The sequence below is a fragment of the Camellia sinensis genome, chromosome 8 (assembly GCF_055761805.1).
Source record: "Camellia sinensis isolate YWXY chromosome 8, ASM5576180v1, whole genome shotgun sequence".
In the NCBI taxonomy this organism is placed as follows: domain Eukaryota; kingdom Viridiplantae; phylum Streptophyta; class Magnoliopsida; order Ericales; family Theaceae; genus Camellia; species Camellia sinensis.
The window spans coordinates 129411660-129432062 of record NC_138968.1 but is presented as its reverse complement, the minus strand read 5'-3'; the positions used below and the strand labels follow the sequence as shown (position 1 = coordinate 129432062).

At 36.7% G+C, this 20403-nt stretch overlaps 1 protein-coding gene across 2 annotated transcripts; it reads right to left on the bottom strand.

Moving 5' to 3' along the window:
* Window positions 1-829: 829 nt before the first annotated feature.
* Window positions 830-20237, bottom strand: LOC114258621 (aspartic proteinase 36). Of its 2 annotated transcripts, none has more exons than XM_028198610.2 (10): window positions 19713-20237; window positions 17320-17449; window positions 16918-17159; window positions 12737-12958; window positions 11293-11455; window positions 11125-11198; window positions 8637-8727; window positions 2851-2926; window positions 1670-1741; window positions 830-1082 (listed from the first exon to the last, which is right to left on the bottom strand). In XM_028198610.2, the coding sequence occupies exons 1-10, from the start codon at window positions 19952-19954 to the stop codon at window positions 937-939; spliced, it is 1458 nt and encodes a 485-aa protein (XP_028054411.2). In that variant the 5' UTR covers window positions 19955-20237; the 3' UTR covers window positions 830-936. The 2 variants fall into 2 exon arrangements, with proteins under 2 accessions (XP_028054411.2, XP_082739576.1); XM_082883450.1 differs by having other exon boundaries at window positions 17395-17449; window positions 19713-20215.
* Between the last annotated feature and the right edge of the window lie 166 nt (window positions 20238-20403).

Here is a 20403-nt window from a genome sequence, read left to right as displayed (position 1 = left end):
CCCCATCTTTAAAATATATATATATATATATATATATTGAAAATAACATGAATCAGAAAATTTTGGATTTTTTTTAAGGGACATGAAGGATTTTGTTAATAGCTTTGGCTATCAGTGAAGAAAAATTCTATCATTGTAGCCATCAGAAACACTTCCTGCTCAGAGAAGTTTGGTTTTTCTACATGTTTATAAAATAACTGGTTGTTCGTAATATCATATGCCTAATGAAAGAAATAAGAAACTTTAAGAAAAACCTGTGAAAAAACTTCTTTCACAAATATTATCGGATTTCCCTCCAGGGACTTCCTTTTTTTTTTTTTAACTCGAAATTCATGTTATCCTGTAAATTTTCTATTCTCGGTTGTGCAAATCCCTCAATTAGTTCTCTGCAGAGTAATGTAGAGATTGAATATATATATATATATATATATATTTTGATCGGTAAATGTTAGTTGTCAATTGTTAGATTAGCAGTTATGAAAGAAAATTTTCCCATCCTTAATAAAGCACTTAAATACTTGCACTCTCTTAATTCAACTTCCTAAGAGAGTTTAGCCCATAACCTCCTTAAGGACTAAGCCCCAAGGAAGGTATAATGACCAACTAGGTTAGGCCTAGTTGGTTGTACTGATTGAATTAAAGTCAATTTCACCAATCCAAAATAGATTTACAAATATATTGACACACATATTCTAGGAAGAAAGAAAGAAAGAAAAAAATATGATGAAGAGGTTTTCTCATCTCTTCTAACCTTTCTGAACCATTCGGGGCTTAAGAGTAGCCATCATTAGTGACTTGTGAGTGAAACATAGAAGGCAACATTGCGATATCAAAGAATCATATAACATTTTCATTAAAATATAAATAGAAAATGAAATTGTATGGTATACAAAAATCAATTAATGCCACCGCCATTCTACTTTGTCCAACAACTCATTACAGGTAACTGTGCAAGATAGCCAATAGCGACAATAATGTTAATGTCCATCCTGTATTCATACTACAAGCCGAAGAAAGTTCTTTGGCACCAATTTGATAATCATTTCCAGATTTTTCATCCTTCACTTTGATGCCGAGAGAGCCTGAGATCAACCAAACAATTTATGTAAATTCCCACAAATTTTCATGCAGTGGGCTACCTTCCAACAGAAATCATCAATGTCGTTATATAAACCGAATGGAATTTCGTTCAAATTCAAGCAAGTACATCTTTCAACGGAAAAGGAGAAAGGAACATTTATGACACTGACAAACAGGTAGAAATGATTCAACAGCACATTACACTCAATTCTATTTCAGTCTATCCACTATTCTAATTCTTGGTTTTATGCAAAACAAGCTTATAATTGATAGTGCATGTAACCCATCCAACCATTCAGAATAGAATAATGTTTGAGAGCCACAATTTGTGTGGCTCAAATGGCTCAAAACTGCCAAAACGAATCCTCAAGAAAAATGGAAACGAAATGGAAACATCGAGTCAAATACCGTAAGATACTCGAGGACAATAACAATTGATACTTCTTTTCACAATTGGAAAAATTAGAAGAAAGGAAGAAAGAAATAAAGAAGGATTTCCAATATAAACAACATACAGGAAAAGGAAAGATTAAATTATGAAATTGACCAAAAACCATAGAAGTAACTGAACAATATATGCTATACTCACAATTGTATTCACTCCACCCAATCGTCTGATTTTCGAGATCATACACAACCAGCTTATTTGATAGGACCATATCTGCATTTGAGAGGAAAATATGAATTAATAAGAGTACAACTTGTCATTCATTTTTTTTGTTCCTTAATGTAAATGGCATTGTCCATCAAATCAACAAGTTGGCTGTTCTCAAAGATTTCCAGCATTGTCAGTCCATATGTTCAGAGTGGATTCATCAATAATTTTATGTTACAAAAAATTCACAAGGATTACAAATAGCAACTGAATAATATTGTATAGCACTGTCAGGAATTTGTCCTTGAGAGACAAAGAGTTTAGCATATAAATCAGAACCTATTTTGTAAAAAACCAGCTTCAGTATAATAGGCTAATTTTTTGGTTTTAGTATAAAAGGTGGTTAGGTCCTGTCCTGGGTGCTGCAAGGTGTATCTGACATTACTTTATATTAATTATAGATTGTAGGTGCTAATACCACGACCTATTCTAAGCTGGGGTATACACACCATAAGTATGTCCGCTAAGCTCACTGGCAGTCGACCATGACTGCCACTCACGGCTGCTGCTCAGGCAAGAGCTCTAAAATGAATACATGGTAAAAGATAAGGTTGGAACAACTTGTTGATAGGGGTGTAATCAGTTTGGTTCAGTCAGGATTGAGGAAAAATTTAACAACCAAGCTCTTTGGTTTACATTAACGTTTAAGGGTTTTACAGAAACTTGTAGAATCTCATATGGGAAATAAATGTAACGTAGATTGAGGGTGAAGGATGCTCTATAAATGTCTCTCTTCCTAACCTTGCAAATTGTGTAGCTATTGGTCACTTATCTTCTAATACTCAAAAAGAATCAAAATATGAAAAATGTTTAAACATAATATTTTGGTCAGTTCGGTCAATATTGTTGTAAAACTTTTCAAAACCGAAACGAACTTATACCTTACGAAAAACTGACTGAAAACCAAAATTTCTGTCAGTCTTGGGCAGTCGGCTTGGTTCCAACTGTTTTTCTTATAGCCCTACTTGTTGACGTAAGTTTTGAAATGATTTAACACAACTTGGGTGAACAGCCTAATGCCACAACCCAAATTCACCAAAAACAGAGTTGTGTTTTAAAAGACTATGTATAAGAAAGTTGAAATATAAATCCAACAAAACCACTTTGAATGATACCTCCCAAAAGATTTAGTTCCTTTCCATCCTTCGATTTCATCCCACTATTCTGCCAGCCAATGCACCACTCATCATCCTGCAAAAATGAAAATAAGGAAGATATGAAGTAAAAAGACCTTTAGAGAATATTATAATCAAAATTCAGAAACTGATGTGCTACATAAATAACAAATTTATAACTACAAACAACCAATTAAGCCATATAAATTGCCACAACAATGTATAGAATGGTTAGTGTATGAGGATAGAATTCCAATATAGACACTCAGTACTTGTTTTGAATAGCCTCTCCCTTATGTTGATCAAAATGATAAGTGGTGACTAAGTTGTAAGGTGTTCTATCAGTAGCCTCAAGCCTTCCTCCTTTTCCAATATTAGCATTTATGCTCTAGATATCTGTGGTTTTTTTGTAGTAATCACTCGCTAGTTCAAATCCTCATAAGCAATACATAGAACATGATACTCTTTACCATAATCAGTGGATCGAAATATAGCAGCCATCATCAATTCCATTAAGAGCTTAGTACAGCATTATATCTTGACCATTTTTGGTTCATCCAAAGGAATCCGTTCTCTCCATTTCTGACGACTTTTGCATGACATATTTTGTGGATTTGTACTTTAAAAAGTGAGATTTGGACTTTAAATGCTGCTCAAATGAACTTGGTTGGTTTGACCCATTTTGACTATTTTCGACCTAGGAAGCCATTTTCAGCCCCCATAAGACATTGTTTAGGGCATAAATAAGGTCCAATACAAGGCTTCTAGGCCCTAGTACACTTTAAATGTGGCTTAAAAATTATAATGGAAAGGGGTTATGTCATGTAGCCTTTGGTTACTCGATGTGCCTCAATGTTTATGCATTATATTGTGTACTATTGTGAATGAAGAGGATCCAAGGGCGTGTTTAAGAACTAAGGTGAGTAAGAGGGATGCTTGGAGTAAAGGTTTTGAAAATTTTGCACTCAGTGCTTTGCTTATGTAGAATACTAATGTTATCTCCATGTTCCTATCAAAAGCCATGTTCTAAATGCAATTTGTAAACCACAGATATACATTATTTTGAAATGTGATTGAAAAGCTATTTTGTGCCATGTCTGGGAGGTCCTCTAATGGGAGACTTTAAATAAACCTGTTTGTTCATGATGATGATGTGAGGAATCGTCCTCTACCACTATATGTGGTTTTGATTCACCACATGGAGGAGTTCGATTGTCTTGCCCATTTTGTTAAACCCAAAGTACGATGATGATGAGCAATGTTTTATTTCATATGAAGTTATCATATCCTTTGATTATAAATTGAGTTACGCTTTTAATTGCAATGTACCCATGGTACCCAAGGGTTTTCATTATTCACTGGATTGGTGTAGCTCACCCCATTCATTTAGATATTTCAGGGGATGCAGCTTGAGATGTGGATCCCAGATTTTGTGTGCATTTTTGTATATGAGAAGATGACTGAAGTTGTGCCATACTTTCAAAGACTTCAACTATGAAATATGGTGAATTATCTTTTGAGACTTGTTATGTACATCTATGTAATGTGGCCTTTGTGAGTGGCCAAGGATGTAATGACTCAAGACACCTAGTCTTTTATATAATGATATGAAGTTTGGAACTTAGGCACTAGCTCTGATGGATGGTTTATGACATGCATAGCTGTTATCATATGTTTATCTTATGCTTCCTATGAAAAATTAATATGGTACAGCCGCACAACACTTCAGTTTAACAAGGCCTTTGGTAGCAATCACTACTGGCCGGCCACATACACCAACTTTGTGTGTGTCATGGGTTGGGGGTTTTGACAAACATAAAATATTTTGTTAACATACTTAGGTTCTATAAACATAAAATATTCCAAAAAGAAAGAAGAATATGCATAAATTAGAAACTTGATAGTTTCTACCACCTTGAGATTGCAATTATGACTACCTAATTTAATGACAAAATTATAAATAATGTAATGAGATTATGCACAGTTCTCATCTATGTTATTGTTAGAATTTATCTCCACCTACCACCTCCACTATCACACACTCCACACCTACCACCTCCACTATCACACACTCCACCTACCACCTCCACTTCACTCCTACACCTACTACCACATTTTCTTCTATATATAGGAATTGTAAATATATCAACAATTAACCAATCAGATATCAATCAATCTTGTAATATACACAATCAATCAATAATACTACAATTTTAACATGGTATCAGAGCAAGGTTAAGCACTTAGTCTTTTTCGCTTCACCGGCGGGCGGCAACCTCGCCTTGGCCGCCCGCCGGACCTCAACCTATTCCGCTTATTTTCTACACATACCTGCCATCACTAGCTGTTACAAAGTCCCTCTTAATTAGCTTTCTTGTTCCAAGAAATCGTTCGTGTGAATTCTTCTTACAAGACTGCTCACACAGAGCTGCCATAGTAGTGGCCCCTTCCCAAGGAACTTCAATCAATTTGGCCGATCTACCATTACGGATTGCTAGACCTGCCTCACCACCAACCTGAACAGAAGAAAAAAAGTTGGGGGTATTCTGGAGGTTTGCAGTCTCAGGAGAGCTCATCATCTCCTCATTGGCAAGGGCAAGTAACTGATGGCACCAGCTCTGGTCAACCTGAGGGAAACTCTCCAGTACTTGGTGGTTCTCCGTTGCATCTGCAGTCTAACTCAAATGCTCCAAGTTGGAGGCAGCAACGAGGATGCAATGGAATCACTGCTGGTTATTCTGCAGCTCATAAAATTCCAGGTTCATTAACACTTCCAAATATGCAACTCTCTCAGCCTATGGAAGCTGCTCATGACAAGCCGGAGGCAAGTCTCTGCTGGTTATTCCCGGGGATTGGGATCCCAACTATAGTGAAGAACTTCTTTTGCAAGAGGATGGTTCAGATGTGAGTTGCATGGCCACTGAGTTCACCAAGGGGTTGCAACTAGGCCAAGCTTTGGTTCCCCCAGAATCATCAGTTTGTGTTAGAAGATCTAACCGCATCTCCAGCACAAGTTTTAGTGTATCAACACAAAGTGCCAACCCCCATGCCTTTTTCTCTCTCCCACTTTACTTTTTCCACCACCCACACCACACAACCCCTTTCTTTTCTTTTCTTTATTCTCCACTCACAAAACATTATCATCACCTTTTGCACCTCACCCGTTGCTCCACTTTCTTTCTTTTCTTTTATTTTATTTATTTATTTATTTATTTTATTAAAAAAAAAAAAAAAAAAAAAAAACAAAGAGGAAGAAGACGAACTGCAAACTCATTTTATTCATATCGGGCCTCACCCCGATCACCCTTTTACACCAAAAAAAAAAAAAAAAAAAAAAAAAAAAAACCACAAACAAAACAACCACACCCACAGTGGGATTTTTCTTTTCCCTTCTCTATTCTACTGCAGGTCTCTTCTTCTTACTTTTATCTTGGGTGTCCCGTGCCAGTCCGGTCTCCGTGTTTCCTTGTCCACCGAGCACGTTCACTCCCCCATGCTCCTCCACTGCAGCATATGGCGGACCTCCAAATCGGAACATCACGGTGGCCTTCCGCTTAAGCTCCTTGTTTTCTGCCCTTAGCACGCTTATCTCTGCTCGCGCATCCTTATACATGCGTTGGAGCAGAGCCAGTTGGGCGTTTAATTGCTGCACCTCATTTGTCCTACTCTGCAGCCGGTGCGACAAGTTTGTGACCGCCGTCATGGACTCCACACATGCCTTCAACGTATACTGATTCGCCTCCACATCCGTTTGCACTGCCATTCTTTGCTCCACCGACCGCATCGGAAAGTTCAACGGAGCAAACTCCGGGGCGCTTGGTTGAGTTTCCAGTGCCACCGCACCAGTTCTCTCTCTCGTTGACTCGTTGAGGTCGGGAAAGAGGGTGAGCAGCCCGCGGGAAGACGATGAAGCCATTTTCTAGGCACCAGAGTGTTACACAGTATCTCTCTCAGAATTCTCTCTCAAAAAACAGAGTGTTACAGAATCTCTCTCAGAAATCTCTCTCAGAATATCTCTCGCAGGTTTTTTTGCCTCAGCCTCAGCCTCTGTCTTATAGCCGAGGCAGCCACGCGCATCGCGCGCCTCTTACTACCAGCCGACAAACGGGCACGCAAGCCAAGGCGCCCACGTGCCTCGCCATCATGTCCGGCACATCTTTTTATGACTTGGGCTCGCCTTTTGATGGCACGTCTTTTTATGGATTGGGCACGCCTTTTGATGGCACGCCTTTTTATGGATTGGGCACGCCTTTTGATGGCACGCCTTTTGAAAGATTAGGCACACCTTTTGAGGGTGCGACTTTTTAGGGGTCCGACAAGACTCTGTAAACTGTCCCGACATTTGATTCCGGTTAGCTTTTCCAAGGGTCCGACAAGACTCTGTAAACTGTCCCGACATTGATTCCGGTTAGCTCCTTTATGGGTCCGACAAGACTCTGTAAACTGTCTTGACATTTGATTCAGGTTAGCTTTTTCAAGGGTCCGACAAGACTCTGTAAACTGTCCCGACATTGATTCCGGTTAGCTCCTTCATGGGTCCGACAAGACTCTGTAAACTGTCCCGACATAGATTCCGGTTAGTTTCTACAAGGGTCCGACAAGACTCTGTAAACTGTCCCGACATTGATTCCGGTTAGTTTCTACAAGGGTCCGGCAAGACTCCGTAAACTGTCACAACCACTGTCACCACATTGTCTGCTACAACGGTCCGACATGACCCCATAAACTGTCTTCTACAACGGTCCGACATGACCCCATAAACTGTCTTCTACAACGGTCCGACATGACCCCATAAACTGTCTTCTACAATGGTCTGACACGACCATACAGTGTCTCCTATCCTCTTTTATTTTTATGTATTTTATTATTTTGTTCCTCTCTCCAAACTCAAGTTGGTTAGTTTCTATCCTCCTTGAGTTTGCGGGGGGCTGTTAGAATTTATCTCCACCTACCACCTCCACTATCACACACTCCACACCTACCACCTCCACTATCACACACTCCACCTACCACCTCCACTTCACTCCTACACCTACTACCACATTTTCTTCTATATATAGGAATTGTAAATATATCAACAATTAACCAATCAGATATCAATCAATCTTGTAATATACACAATCAATCAATAATACTACAATTTTAACAGTTATATAGACTTGTACCAGGTGTCAGTTGTAGGTATGTGTTTAAGTGTTAGATTCATCTAATTTTCATGTTGAAAGACACTAGGTCATTGCTGGATTCGTATTTTGGAAGTACTTTATTTGTTTTTTGTTTTAAAACTAGCATAGAGCATTTCATGCACAAAATGGGAATCGTAAGCCTATACAGTAAACTCAACTACTTTAGCATACTTGTTGGGTGTATGTCCAACCAACCATGTCAGACTGACAGACACATACATTATATACCCTTACCCAAATGTCTCATGTTCAAAACGGGTACTTTACAAATTTAGAAAAAGATGTGTAGAATAGCTTGTCAAGGTTCTTCCATCTTAGAATTTATAGATTTTGTCAAACTCTCCATTACCATTCATAGCAATAGACAGAAAGATTTGATCCAACAACTAAGGATATAAACTACATGACAAGGATCAAGCTCAAACTTGCAATTAGCATGCCCTCATTAGACATTCACTTAGGTCTTGAAATCACATGCATTATCTTAAAATTAAAAGAAAATCTGTAAACTACTACAAATTAATCACAAGAAACAACCATATTACCAAATCATATAAGAAATGAAAATTTTCATCAAGGCCTGAATCTCAGATTACTTACACGATATTGAAACAGATATTCATGAGGATAAACAGTCAGAGAAAGTGAATTCTCAAAACTAAAAGTGACAGCCGGAAATCCATCATCAACACTGCAAGAGATTAGGCAAAGAAAAGATGTTCCAAGTAAATTAAATTGATTACCAACAGAATTTGTGATCCAAGTATAACATATTCAAGCATATAAATCGGGCCAAAAAAACAGCACTGATGTAACTGATGCACATACTCAACAACCTTTGGATTGCAATGAGTACTATATGGACTTGTGACCTGATGATATATATATATATATATATATGATTACATGTTATGTGAGATCGTCAATTTATAATGAATATGCATTGTCAGATTTTTCTCATCACAGTGGTCAAAGTTTATAAGTTTCAATGCAACAAGATGTTATTTGTAACAAGTAACTTGTTGTTTTAATGGGTTAATTGATCATGATTTATTCATGAAAAAAGTTGAACCAGTATTAGTCTGAACAAGGCAAAATTATTCCATTTAATTGATGCAAATTGGATAAAATGACCTTTTGTGTAAGTATTATACTGCCCCCAATTTCTATAAAACACAAGATTCTTATTTAATTACTCGTCACCTCTACAATCAAATCAAATATCTAGTAATCTAAATAAGGGTATATTACACTGACACCCCTTGAGGTTCGCTTTCAATACAGATTCCCCCTAAGGTTTTGGAAATTACGTTGTCCTCCCTGAGATTCGTAATTGAATTATAAGTTGCCCCCATCGTTAACCAGCCATCAAGCCAATTAATGCCTTTTGCTGACATTGTCAATTATTTTTTTAAATGCCAATTTTACCCTCTTAGACTCCCCCAAATCCAGCTAGCAAACTCTCCCCTCTTTCCCAAATTCACCCACCACTGGCCCTCACTTTAACTTCTCTTCACCATAACCACTACCCCAGTGCCGCCACCTTTCTCCAACAACTGCCTCCACCATTATATCCTATACATATATAGATACATGCATATGCATACCAATGTAACTGTAAGAATCAAGTCAGTGCAAAATAGTTAACTCATACATTCACCAAGTAGATGTTATAGAATAGTAGAATATGTCATGCTTAAAGATTTATTTTTGAGATGCAAACAATCTCTAATGTGAAAAGTGCAGGAAAGAAAAATGGGGTTGGGTTGCAAATATAAATTTGGTTCCAAATAAATAACACACTGCCATATTGCTTAGTTCCTTAGAAATATAGCAGATACTTATGGTTTCAGCTTAATTTTTAGGCAATTGTTTATAGTCAAAGTTGTGGAAAAAGAACATGAAGCTACATTCTCTCCATTGTTCACAATCTCTCTCTTCCCTATTTTTCCACCACAGATTTGTGTTCCACGCTGATGACAGTCCAGTGCTGCAACAATTGATCTGGGAAGGAATGGCTGCACTAGTGGTTGGTGGGTGACGATGGGTTGCGATGGTGGTGATGGTTGGTGTAATTGGGGTGGCGGTGGCCATGGGTTGTATTCTGCATACTAGGGTTGTAGGGATGGAAACTAGAGAGAGGAGATAAAAGGAAAAGGGTAATAAAGTCATTTCAATTTTCTGTTAATGGTCTTAGTGGAGGTAATTCTATTCGTACACCAGAAATATTCTCATTGCACACCATTTTGCCGTTCGAATATTAACTTTTGAACAAAAATCAATTGTTCGGATATCAACTTAGTGAACAGAGTTTTTGTTCAAACAAAAATACTGTTCACTAAGTTGATATCCAAACAACTGTTTTTGAGTTGATATCTGAACAAAAAAAAATGGTGTGAATTGAGACAAAGTGTGGTGTGCAAATAGAAAGACAAACTCTGATAGGGGGGTTAGTGTAATTTCCAAAATGTGATGGGAGAATCTATATAAAGGCAAGCCTTAGGAGGTGCGGGTGTAATGTACCCTTTAAAATAACAGTTGGAGTTCAAATGATGGATATGCACCCTGATGAGAGTTCCTGTCTAGACCTACGTGGTATCTAGGTTCTTCCAGAAGCACAAGCTAAGGCATTGGAGCCTCAATGTCCATTGTCCCCTCAAAGAAAGCTATTTGATGAAGTTCTTATCTCCAGAAAAGAAAGGGAAGAAAAAATCATAGAAAAGAAGAAAAAAAGAGTTTAGTGGAATGCCTATTCAGGACATAGGATAGGAATATAACACTACACAAATTTTCTGTATCCTAGGAAAACACCATTGTTGATAAACTTAAGAATTTCTGTAACATACTTCCACTTCTGGTTTTTCTTGTAGAAGTCTAGGACACAATCCTTGATTTGTCAAGGTTAGAATGCAAGTGGATCATATTCTCTTAATGAATGTAAGCATATTACACAACTGGATGAAATGTCAACCCCATTAATGCATTATAAGACGGTGACCTTGAATATTACCTTTCATGGTATATACATGACATCTAGATATTTCATAAATAGAAAGAAGAAAAAATCATTCAGGGAAAGGGTCCTTACTTGCCAGTGAACTTAAAACATGTGAACTGCTGCTGAACCATATGCAATTTCAAATTGGGTTGCGCAGCCAAAATCTAATAACAAAAATAAATAAATAAATCAATAAAGAGTACATACATCCTTAATTAACAAACTCTAAATAAATATACTTTGAAATACTTGGCATACCTTTTTCATTAGTGGGTTAAACAATTCATCCCCAAGATATGCCAAGGTTGTACCACTATCCATTATCATCGGTTTTCCAGAATCAGTGTCAAATCCGTCTGATGGAAGTTGTAGAACAGCATCACCCACCTCAATTGACTTCAAAATGACATTGTAATGTACCCTAAGATAGTAATAGAACTGTACTTTAGAACCTATTTAAGGAACTAAGCATAAATGAACAGTAAAATAATGCCACAGTATAAAATCCACTAAAAACAGATTTGAATTTATCAGATTTTAACAGGAAAGTTGCAACCAAAAAAAAAAAAAAAAAAAAAACACAGTAATTGCTAATTACAGTCATAACATGCACAGTTAGCTTCTAATCACTTTATTAAAGACTGACAAAGTCATATTTTTCTTCAGTCATATGGTTGAATGCCCAAAGCATCAGAAAGCAAAACCAAGAAAATCAATCTGGTCAAGACTTGTATCCTAGAGCATTAAATTGTCAGATGGACAGATAAAATATCATAAATGATAGCCGACAGATGAGCATATCCAGATTTTACTATTTTCTGTAAGTTTCAGCTGTGAAAATGACTCTGTCAGGAATTCTCCTGGTTGCTGAAAAGAACTGAAATTGTAATACCCTAGTTATTACTTTGCATACTATGCATGCCATTCAATATTATTTCTTATACAAGAATGGCTTGTGCCCTTTTGTTTCAAATGCATGCTATTCTTACAGCATGTTATCCTGTGAATCATATGTACTTTACAATTCGTGGTGACCAATTGAAAATAAGTTGAGAGAGAACTGAATAAAATAGTTTGATCATGTAAACGAAGGCTTCTAGATACAATGTTAAGGAAGAGTGATATTACCACTATAAATGGAAATACTAAGGGGAGGGTAAGACCTAAAATTGACATGAGATGTTGTAAAAAAAGATATGAATTGATTAAGTTTAACTAAGCATATAACTCTTGACAGAGAAAAATGGCAGAAAAGGACTCATGTAGCCAGAACAAATTAGTTGGGACATAAGATCTAGTTTTGTTTGCTTTATTTTCTTATTTTTTCTTTAGTTCCAATTAAGCATTCATTATGCTAAGTATTTGTTAAAGTATTCATATAGGTTTCCAGTAAGTTTTTTAAATGTTTCCTTTATGTTTTGCGTACGTTTCTTACTAACATTCCTGGTTAGGTTGCCCATTAAATTCTTGATCCGCTTCCCATTTCCTGGCTAGGCCTAGTTGGTTTTTTAATCACATTGGGAAAAATTGTTGCTTCTATAGAACTTTAGTCAGATCCTAAAGCTCTAAATGGTCACTTCCATCAAATGGGATGCAAAATGTTTGACGGATATCAATTGGAAAGAAGACAAATCTCATCCAAATGACAAAAAAAACTTATAATTGCACCGCATCTTAGAAATAATGATATAAAATTACATACTGATTTGGGATAATTGGAGTTGCGTTCAGTTTTGGCTGCACCACTTGTCCAATAGCAAAGATTCCACCTCCATTAGTACCGTCCAAGCAATGTGCAAAAATTTTTTTCACCTTTCCAGCCGATGCTAGCTGTGATAACATGGAAGAATTTGATTGTCCAAAACCAAGGATACCATCAAGTGCTGAAGAAGTACCTAGCTGACCAGATTGCTTAGATGCACACCTATCTTGGACCAGAAAATTTTATGTAAGCAACAGAAGCAACATTGTAAATAAATTCTTCTAAATTAATTATCATGTTTTCAATGTGGATTAGACCTAAGAATGAGACGTATACAGAACTTGAAAAACATGTCAAAGGTAATATAGATATCACTGATCAAACTAACTTGTTAACAGCCATTTCATTTAAAAGCTTAAATTATAAGATGTAAGTAACTATTGAAATCCTGATGAAAAATATATATGTATATTTATTTATTTTTATGTGATTATTACCTCAACAAGGCCCCTTCATCCGTGCGCAAACTCTCCTTCATGAGTGGAACAAACATGTACAAGTGTTAAAATATATCATCACCTACCACCTCCACTCAACTCACCTACCACACACACTCACCTACTCCCCAATCCTCTCCTATATAATGAGTACCTCACCATCTGTAATTAACACCATCTGTAATTTATACAATCAATCATACAAACATCAATCAATAATACAATTCTCTTTTTCTCTTTATACATTAAATTTCTACATGGTATCAGAGCAAGGTTAAGCACTTAGTATTTTTCGCTTCACCGGCGGGCGGCAACCTCGCCTTGGCCGTCCGCCGGACCTCAACCTAATCTGCTAAAATTTTTCTACACATACCTTGAAATTTCCTTTCTGAGTGCACTACTGTTCAGTCGCCGGAGACCACCACCGCTTGCACGTCGATGTCCCTTTGCCAAAGCTCCGTCGCGACACCGGCCTTCCTTGCGTCTGGTTTCAATCCCCTGCTATTCCAAGCCACAAAATAGGGCACGACTTTTGAGGGCTCGATATCTATATCCATGTATATCTTTTGGGCAGTCTATATACACACTCATACAGTGTCTTCTACACCGGTAACATGGTACAAGGGCCCAACCCTTCTTGATGCCCTCGACATGATTACAGAGCCCAAGAGGCCATCAGACAAGCCTCTTCGTCTCCCACTTCAGGATGTCTACAAGATTGGCGGTATTGGTAATTTGGCCCACTTTTTTGATCAACACCAGCATATAGTTTCAAAGAGATAACTATATTATATAATTTTTTCTATTTTAAAATATTTTTCCACCGTCCAAACCTTTTTTTTTATCTTATATATATAAAAAATTGGATGGAACTCACGTGGGTGCTACTTTTTCTTTTTCTTCTTTCCACAGCCCAACTTTTCCTTGAACCTCAATTTTTTATTATTAAAAAAAAAAAAAAAAAAAAAAAAAAAAAATTCATTCCATCTAATTTTTCTGCTCAGTCTTGTACCTTCAAGCCATTCGGATTTGCACAATACACTCATTTTATTTCTATCGGAATTTTGCCCTGATCACAATTTTACACCAAAAAAAAAAAAAAACAAAAAAAAAAAAAAAAAAAAACAACAACAACAACAACAAACCCAAACAACCACATCCACAGGTGGGATTTTTCTTCTCTACACTGCAGCCGGTCTCTTCTTTTTGCCTCCGTCCTGGGCGGTCCTTGACGGTGTTGCCTCCGTGTTTCCCACTCCACCGAGCACGTTCACTCCACCCTGCTCCTCCACTACAGCATATGGTGGACCTCCAAATCGGAACATCACGGTAGCCTTCCGCTTCAGCTCCTTGTTTTCCGCCTTCAGCACGCTTATCTCTGCTCGCGCATCCTTATACATGCGTTGGAGCAGAGCCAGCTGGGAGTTTAAATGCTGCACCTCATTTGTCCTACTCTGCAGCCGGTTCGACAAATTTGTGACCGCAGTCATGGTTTCCACGCATGACTTCAGAGTATACTGATTAGCCTCAATATCAGTTTGCACCGCCATTTTTTGCTCCACCGACCGCATCGGAAAGTTCAATGGAGCAAAACCAGAGGTGTTTGGTTGAGGTTCACTGGCCACCGCACCAGTTATTTCTCTTGTAGGCTCGTTCAGTTCTGGAAAGAGCGTGAGCAGGTTCTGGGTAGCTGGACGGGACGAAGAGGCCATGTTTTGGGTTGCTCAGTGTTTCAGCGCAGGGTTTACAGAGTGTTTCAGACTGCCAAAATTCAGAGGTTTCAAACTGGTTTGCACAGCCTCTGCCTCAACCTTGGTTAAATAGCCAGGGCCGATCCGCGCATCGCGCGCCACTTGCCGACAGACGACACTCGGGCACGCAAGCCAAGGCGCCCACGTGCCTCGCCATCATGTCCGGCACACCTTTTGATGAATTGGGCACGCCTTTTGATGGCACGCCTTTTTATGGATTGGGCACGCCTTTTGATGGCACGCCTTTTGAAAAATTGGGCGCACCTTTTGAGGATGCGATTTTTTTATGGGTCCGACAAGACTCTGTAAACTGTCCCGACATTGATTCCGGTTAGCTCCTTTATGGGTCCGACAAGACTCTGTAAACTGTCCCGACATTGATTCCGGTTAGCTCCTTCATGGGTCCGACAAGACTCTGTAAACTGTCCCGACATTGATTCCGGTTAGTTTCTACAAGGGTCCAGCAAGACTCCGTAAACTGTCACCACAACTGTCACAATAGTGTCTGCTACAACGGTCCGACATGACCCCGTAAACTGTCTGCTACAACGGTCCGACATGACCCCGTAAACTGTCTTCTACACCGGTCCGACATGACCCCATAAACTGTCTTCTACAACGGTCCGACATGACCCCATAAACTGTCCTCTACATGGTTATGACACCCCCATACAGTGTCCTCTACACCGTTATGACACAACCATTCAGTGTCTTCACCAACGGTCTGACACGACCATACAGTGTCTCCTATCCTCTTTTATTTTTATGTATTTTCTTGTTTTGCTCCTCTCTCCAAACTCAAGTTGGTTAGTTTCTATCCTCCTTGAGTTTGCGGGGGGCTGTTAAAATATATCATCACCTACCACCTCCACTCAACTCACCTACCACACACACTCACCTACTCCCCAATCCTCTCCTATATAATGAGTACCTCACCATCTGTAATTAACACCATCTGTAATTTATACAATCAATCATACAAACATCAATCAATAATACAATTCTCTTTTTCTCTTTATACATTAAATTTCTACAACAAGTATTGTATTTATTATGTAGGCAGTGGGATTCAAATATAGCCTTCCTACTCTAATACCACACTCACTCTGACCTCATTTAGAAACTAAAGTTGTTAAAGAAGGTGTATCTTAACTATTTAAATCCTTAGCATAACTTATCTACCAAAAAACCTTCAATATAGGGTAGCAAAACAAGCTACATAAAGCTAACTAGAAAACTGACCATGAGTGAGATAATACAACCTTAAACTGTTTTCTGTGCAAAACAAATACAATGATAATTTATGGCGTGACAACATTATGACCCAATGCCCACCATAAATAATTGGGACAACCAAATTCAAATAATGAGAAAGATCACCTTCACAACTTGGAAACATTCATTTTGGTTAAAAAAAATCACAGTAAAATAAAACCTATTTTAAGCAAATAATCCAAATTTTCTTCACACAATAAAGATTGTGAGCAAGAGTGGTCACACTTTGTGTTTTAATTGGTTCATGAGACTGTGATCATTCCAAAGCCAAAAGTAATGAGCACTTGAGATGAAAAAAATATTGGTATTCTTGTGGAAGAGCTCAACCTCCACATAATCAAGTTGATTATATTAGGTCCTACACTAAAAATAAAGTAATCTACCACATTATGATGTCATAATACAAGGTTCTCGAAAGAAGATGCAAGTTCTTGTGCTCTATTACAACTTTGTAACCCCCGAAGTGCAGTTCTTGTTGCACAACTGATTAGTAGTGAACCCATACATAAGTGAGATGATATTCATAAGCCATACACTCATTCAATTAATGAGTAGGTGTTTCAAGAACATGATATATATAGCAATTCTCTAAGATGCCAAGCACATATGCGTGAGTGTATTGTTGAAATACACTCCAAAAGTAGAAATGTGAACTGACCCGAATGCTACGCTACCATTCATGGGTGTAGTTTGAAGGTTTCCGGAAGCTCGATCCAATTGTATATTATCTTTGACAAAGTATCCTGAACTTGTGCTCCCATCTCCGTAAGTAATACCATATGAACAGACTGATCCAACCTTGCAATCAGAAGGGTTGAATGCCTCAACGCAAAAATCTTGGTCACAGGTAACCAATGATCCAGTTGTGGAGGACTTTGGATCAAAAAGTCTCAGTTCTACCTATTACACAGTAACCCTGACAATAAATTTATCTCTAAAAAAACATTATATTATTTGAAATTGGAACCATGAGGAGAGCTATATAGAATGTTTGAGATAACAAACACAAAAACCAGAAAACAAAAATATAAACGTCCAAGTAAAAGAAGGGGGAGCATACACCAAGGTCACTTTTTGTAGGACATTTGTCGCAACCAAAACAATTCACCCACAGAATGTCACTTCCCGTATCTACCTGCACATAATAGTCGTTTGGAGGAGTCCCAATGCCAATCTTAGTGTAGTAGAGCCTAATTCAATCAGCCAAATAAAGCTCCAACTTCAATAAATACATCCATACTAAAAATATACATGATGCATAGTATCAATGACAGTAGCACAATTGTAAAACAATAATACTACAAACCCAGACTTTATTTACTACCACATCCCATGTTAGTTTATGTCTTCCCCTCTCCCTAACATTTTCATTTATGGTGCTAATATTGCACACTCTCCTTACTTTGCATCTATAGGTTTTCATTGTACATGACTAAACCATCTTAGCCTTTTGTTTCTCAATTGAACTTATGCAACCAAAAATCTAGTAAAAATCATAATATGAAACATAAAAACTCAGCAAAAATAAATAATTTTTGACACAATAAGTAAATTCATCCGAAGTATTCATTAGATAAAATTCAATCCATTACTGCAATGAAATAAAATGAATTGGTATAAAGACAAAAACAAATAAATTAATTAAATTAGTTCCAATTTTACACATGCCAACTATATGCAAAATGGAAGTAAAGATATTTACAAAATGAATATATCACAAAATATAAGTCCAAAATCAAAATTCCAATTTACAAGAAGTGGAGATATTCACAATTATGTATTTTTCATTGTTCAAGTACATAAATAAAATAAAAGTAGAGATAGATTATTTACCTCAAAATAAGTTTTCTTACTCGTTCATATGATTATATCCACTACTGTAACCACTGGACCATTTGGATGTTGCACATTTTGAACAATATGCTACGTATAGCGTTTATAAGAAAACACCATAGAGTAAGAAAACATACAGAACCTAATATATAGAGAGGATTTTGGTTAAGAAATAACTCAGTACATGAATAAAAGCTTATCTTTATGTTTTCTTCTCTTTATTAATTTTGATATGCATTATTTGTGAAGTCTTTATAAGAATGCAAAACACTAAATATGTAACATAATCAATTAACCAGGTTATAATTCAGACCAAAACATTTTTTTTTTGGGTCTAAATAACTTAATTTGATACTAATTGACACTGCATAATCATTTTATAACAAATTAGTTTTAGAAACAAACAAATTGAATCCAAAATCATCAAAAAGAAAAATTAGATGCTTCTATGAAATAAAGAATGTTTATTGAAAGAATATTAACCTATACGACTCCAGAATTCTTTCTATGATGAAATAGAGTAACTGGCCTCTCATTCCTATTCTATTATGGAAATATAAATGTATATATATATATATATATAATAATAATACATACTAGACTAGAAGGGACAACAAAAACACAACTTCAACCCAAAAACAAACCTACTAGAATACTTACGATAGACCCACTTTCACTACTGGGCATCGACATCTTAATGCATTGCAATTTGGAAATTGAACATAGATCAATCTTTATGCATCTCAGCACCTATATAATCCGAATCAGCTACCAGTTCAAGTTTATAGTAAAATAAGTAAAACTAAGATATCTAATTCTATCTGTATTGAGACCTTAAAAAATCCCTCAATTTGGCACATGATAGGAGTCAATTTTTGACTTATACATACCCAAAAAATCTTTGATTTATAACATATTCAACCATTTTAAATTGTGGATCTCTAACATTTCTCGTATCATATGAGTGGCTTCTAGTGTCCATTTCACGATTCAAATTAATGGGATTGCACTCTTGATCTTGAATATTTTTTATTATATGTATTTATGACAATACAATACCAATAAAAAAGGAGTCTGGATTTGTTAAAGTTGAAAATCTCAATTTCACGATAAAGGTGATCCATTATTAATTTGAATTCATTTCGGTAATCTAAACCGTTCATCTTATATAATTAATTTCAAAAATTGTCAATGTAAAATATCAAGTTGACTCAATATCGATTGTTATATTATCAGATTATTTTTATCTATACGGCCTGCATATTTTTAAAAATAAACTATCCCTATATTATAATATATATATATGTGATTTGATCTTTGATCGATTCAATTTTTTACATAGATATTTTTCTCAACTAGTCATATGCGATATTATTAACATTGGTACTAATTAATCCCACAATATACCAACTTCACGATGTTCCACTTTAACAAATCGGAACTCGAGCACAATTTGAAACATTAATAATGAAATTCAATAAGCTCATTAATTCGATTGTCATATTATAATATTAATTTTTTTATTATTTATTTTTATTCTGTTTATTTGAATTGCACACATCTTGCACTAGTATCATATATATATATATATATATATATAGAGAGAGAGAGAGAGCTAACCCGACATCAGTGGGATTGCCATTGCCGCCCAAGGAGAGATCGACGGCGAGGTTTCTGCCGTGACGGCGGTCATCGTGGGCCCTTAGAGCATCCAATGTCCTTTCACGTTTCGCAAATTTATGCTTCACATTGAACACGAAATTGGCTGAAACCAAATTCGATGAAGCAAAAAACAGTAACAATCCCAACACAAACACCGCACCCGAAACCACGAAACTTCCTCCTCTTCTTCCGAGATCCATCAATCAATATTGTTGTATATACATATAACTATAATAACAAATCTGTATATCAATCGACTTGTCTATAAATTTTTGTTTGTGGATTTGGAAAATGTAGGTAGAGAGGAAGAATTCGAGGCCGCCTTTGGGTGGTGGGTGGGAAGGTGGCAAAAGCTGAAAGGGAACAAATTGGAACATGAAAAGGGAGGAGAGAGAGAGAGAGAGAGAGAGAGAGAGAGAGAGACCGTTCGCGGTTTAAACGGCAAACAGAAAATTGTTTCAGACTATAATTAGGTAATACTGTGAGGTCTCTGTTTTAAGTGGGTTCATTATATTATTATCAGTAGAAACTATTGTCCATCCAACTAGCATGTTGTTTGGGATTTATTTTTATTTTTTTATAATAATTTTTTATTTTTTTATGAAGTGAAAAAAAAAAAAATAGAGTACATTATATTGATTTTTTTTTT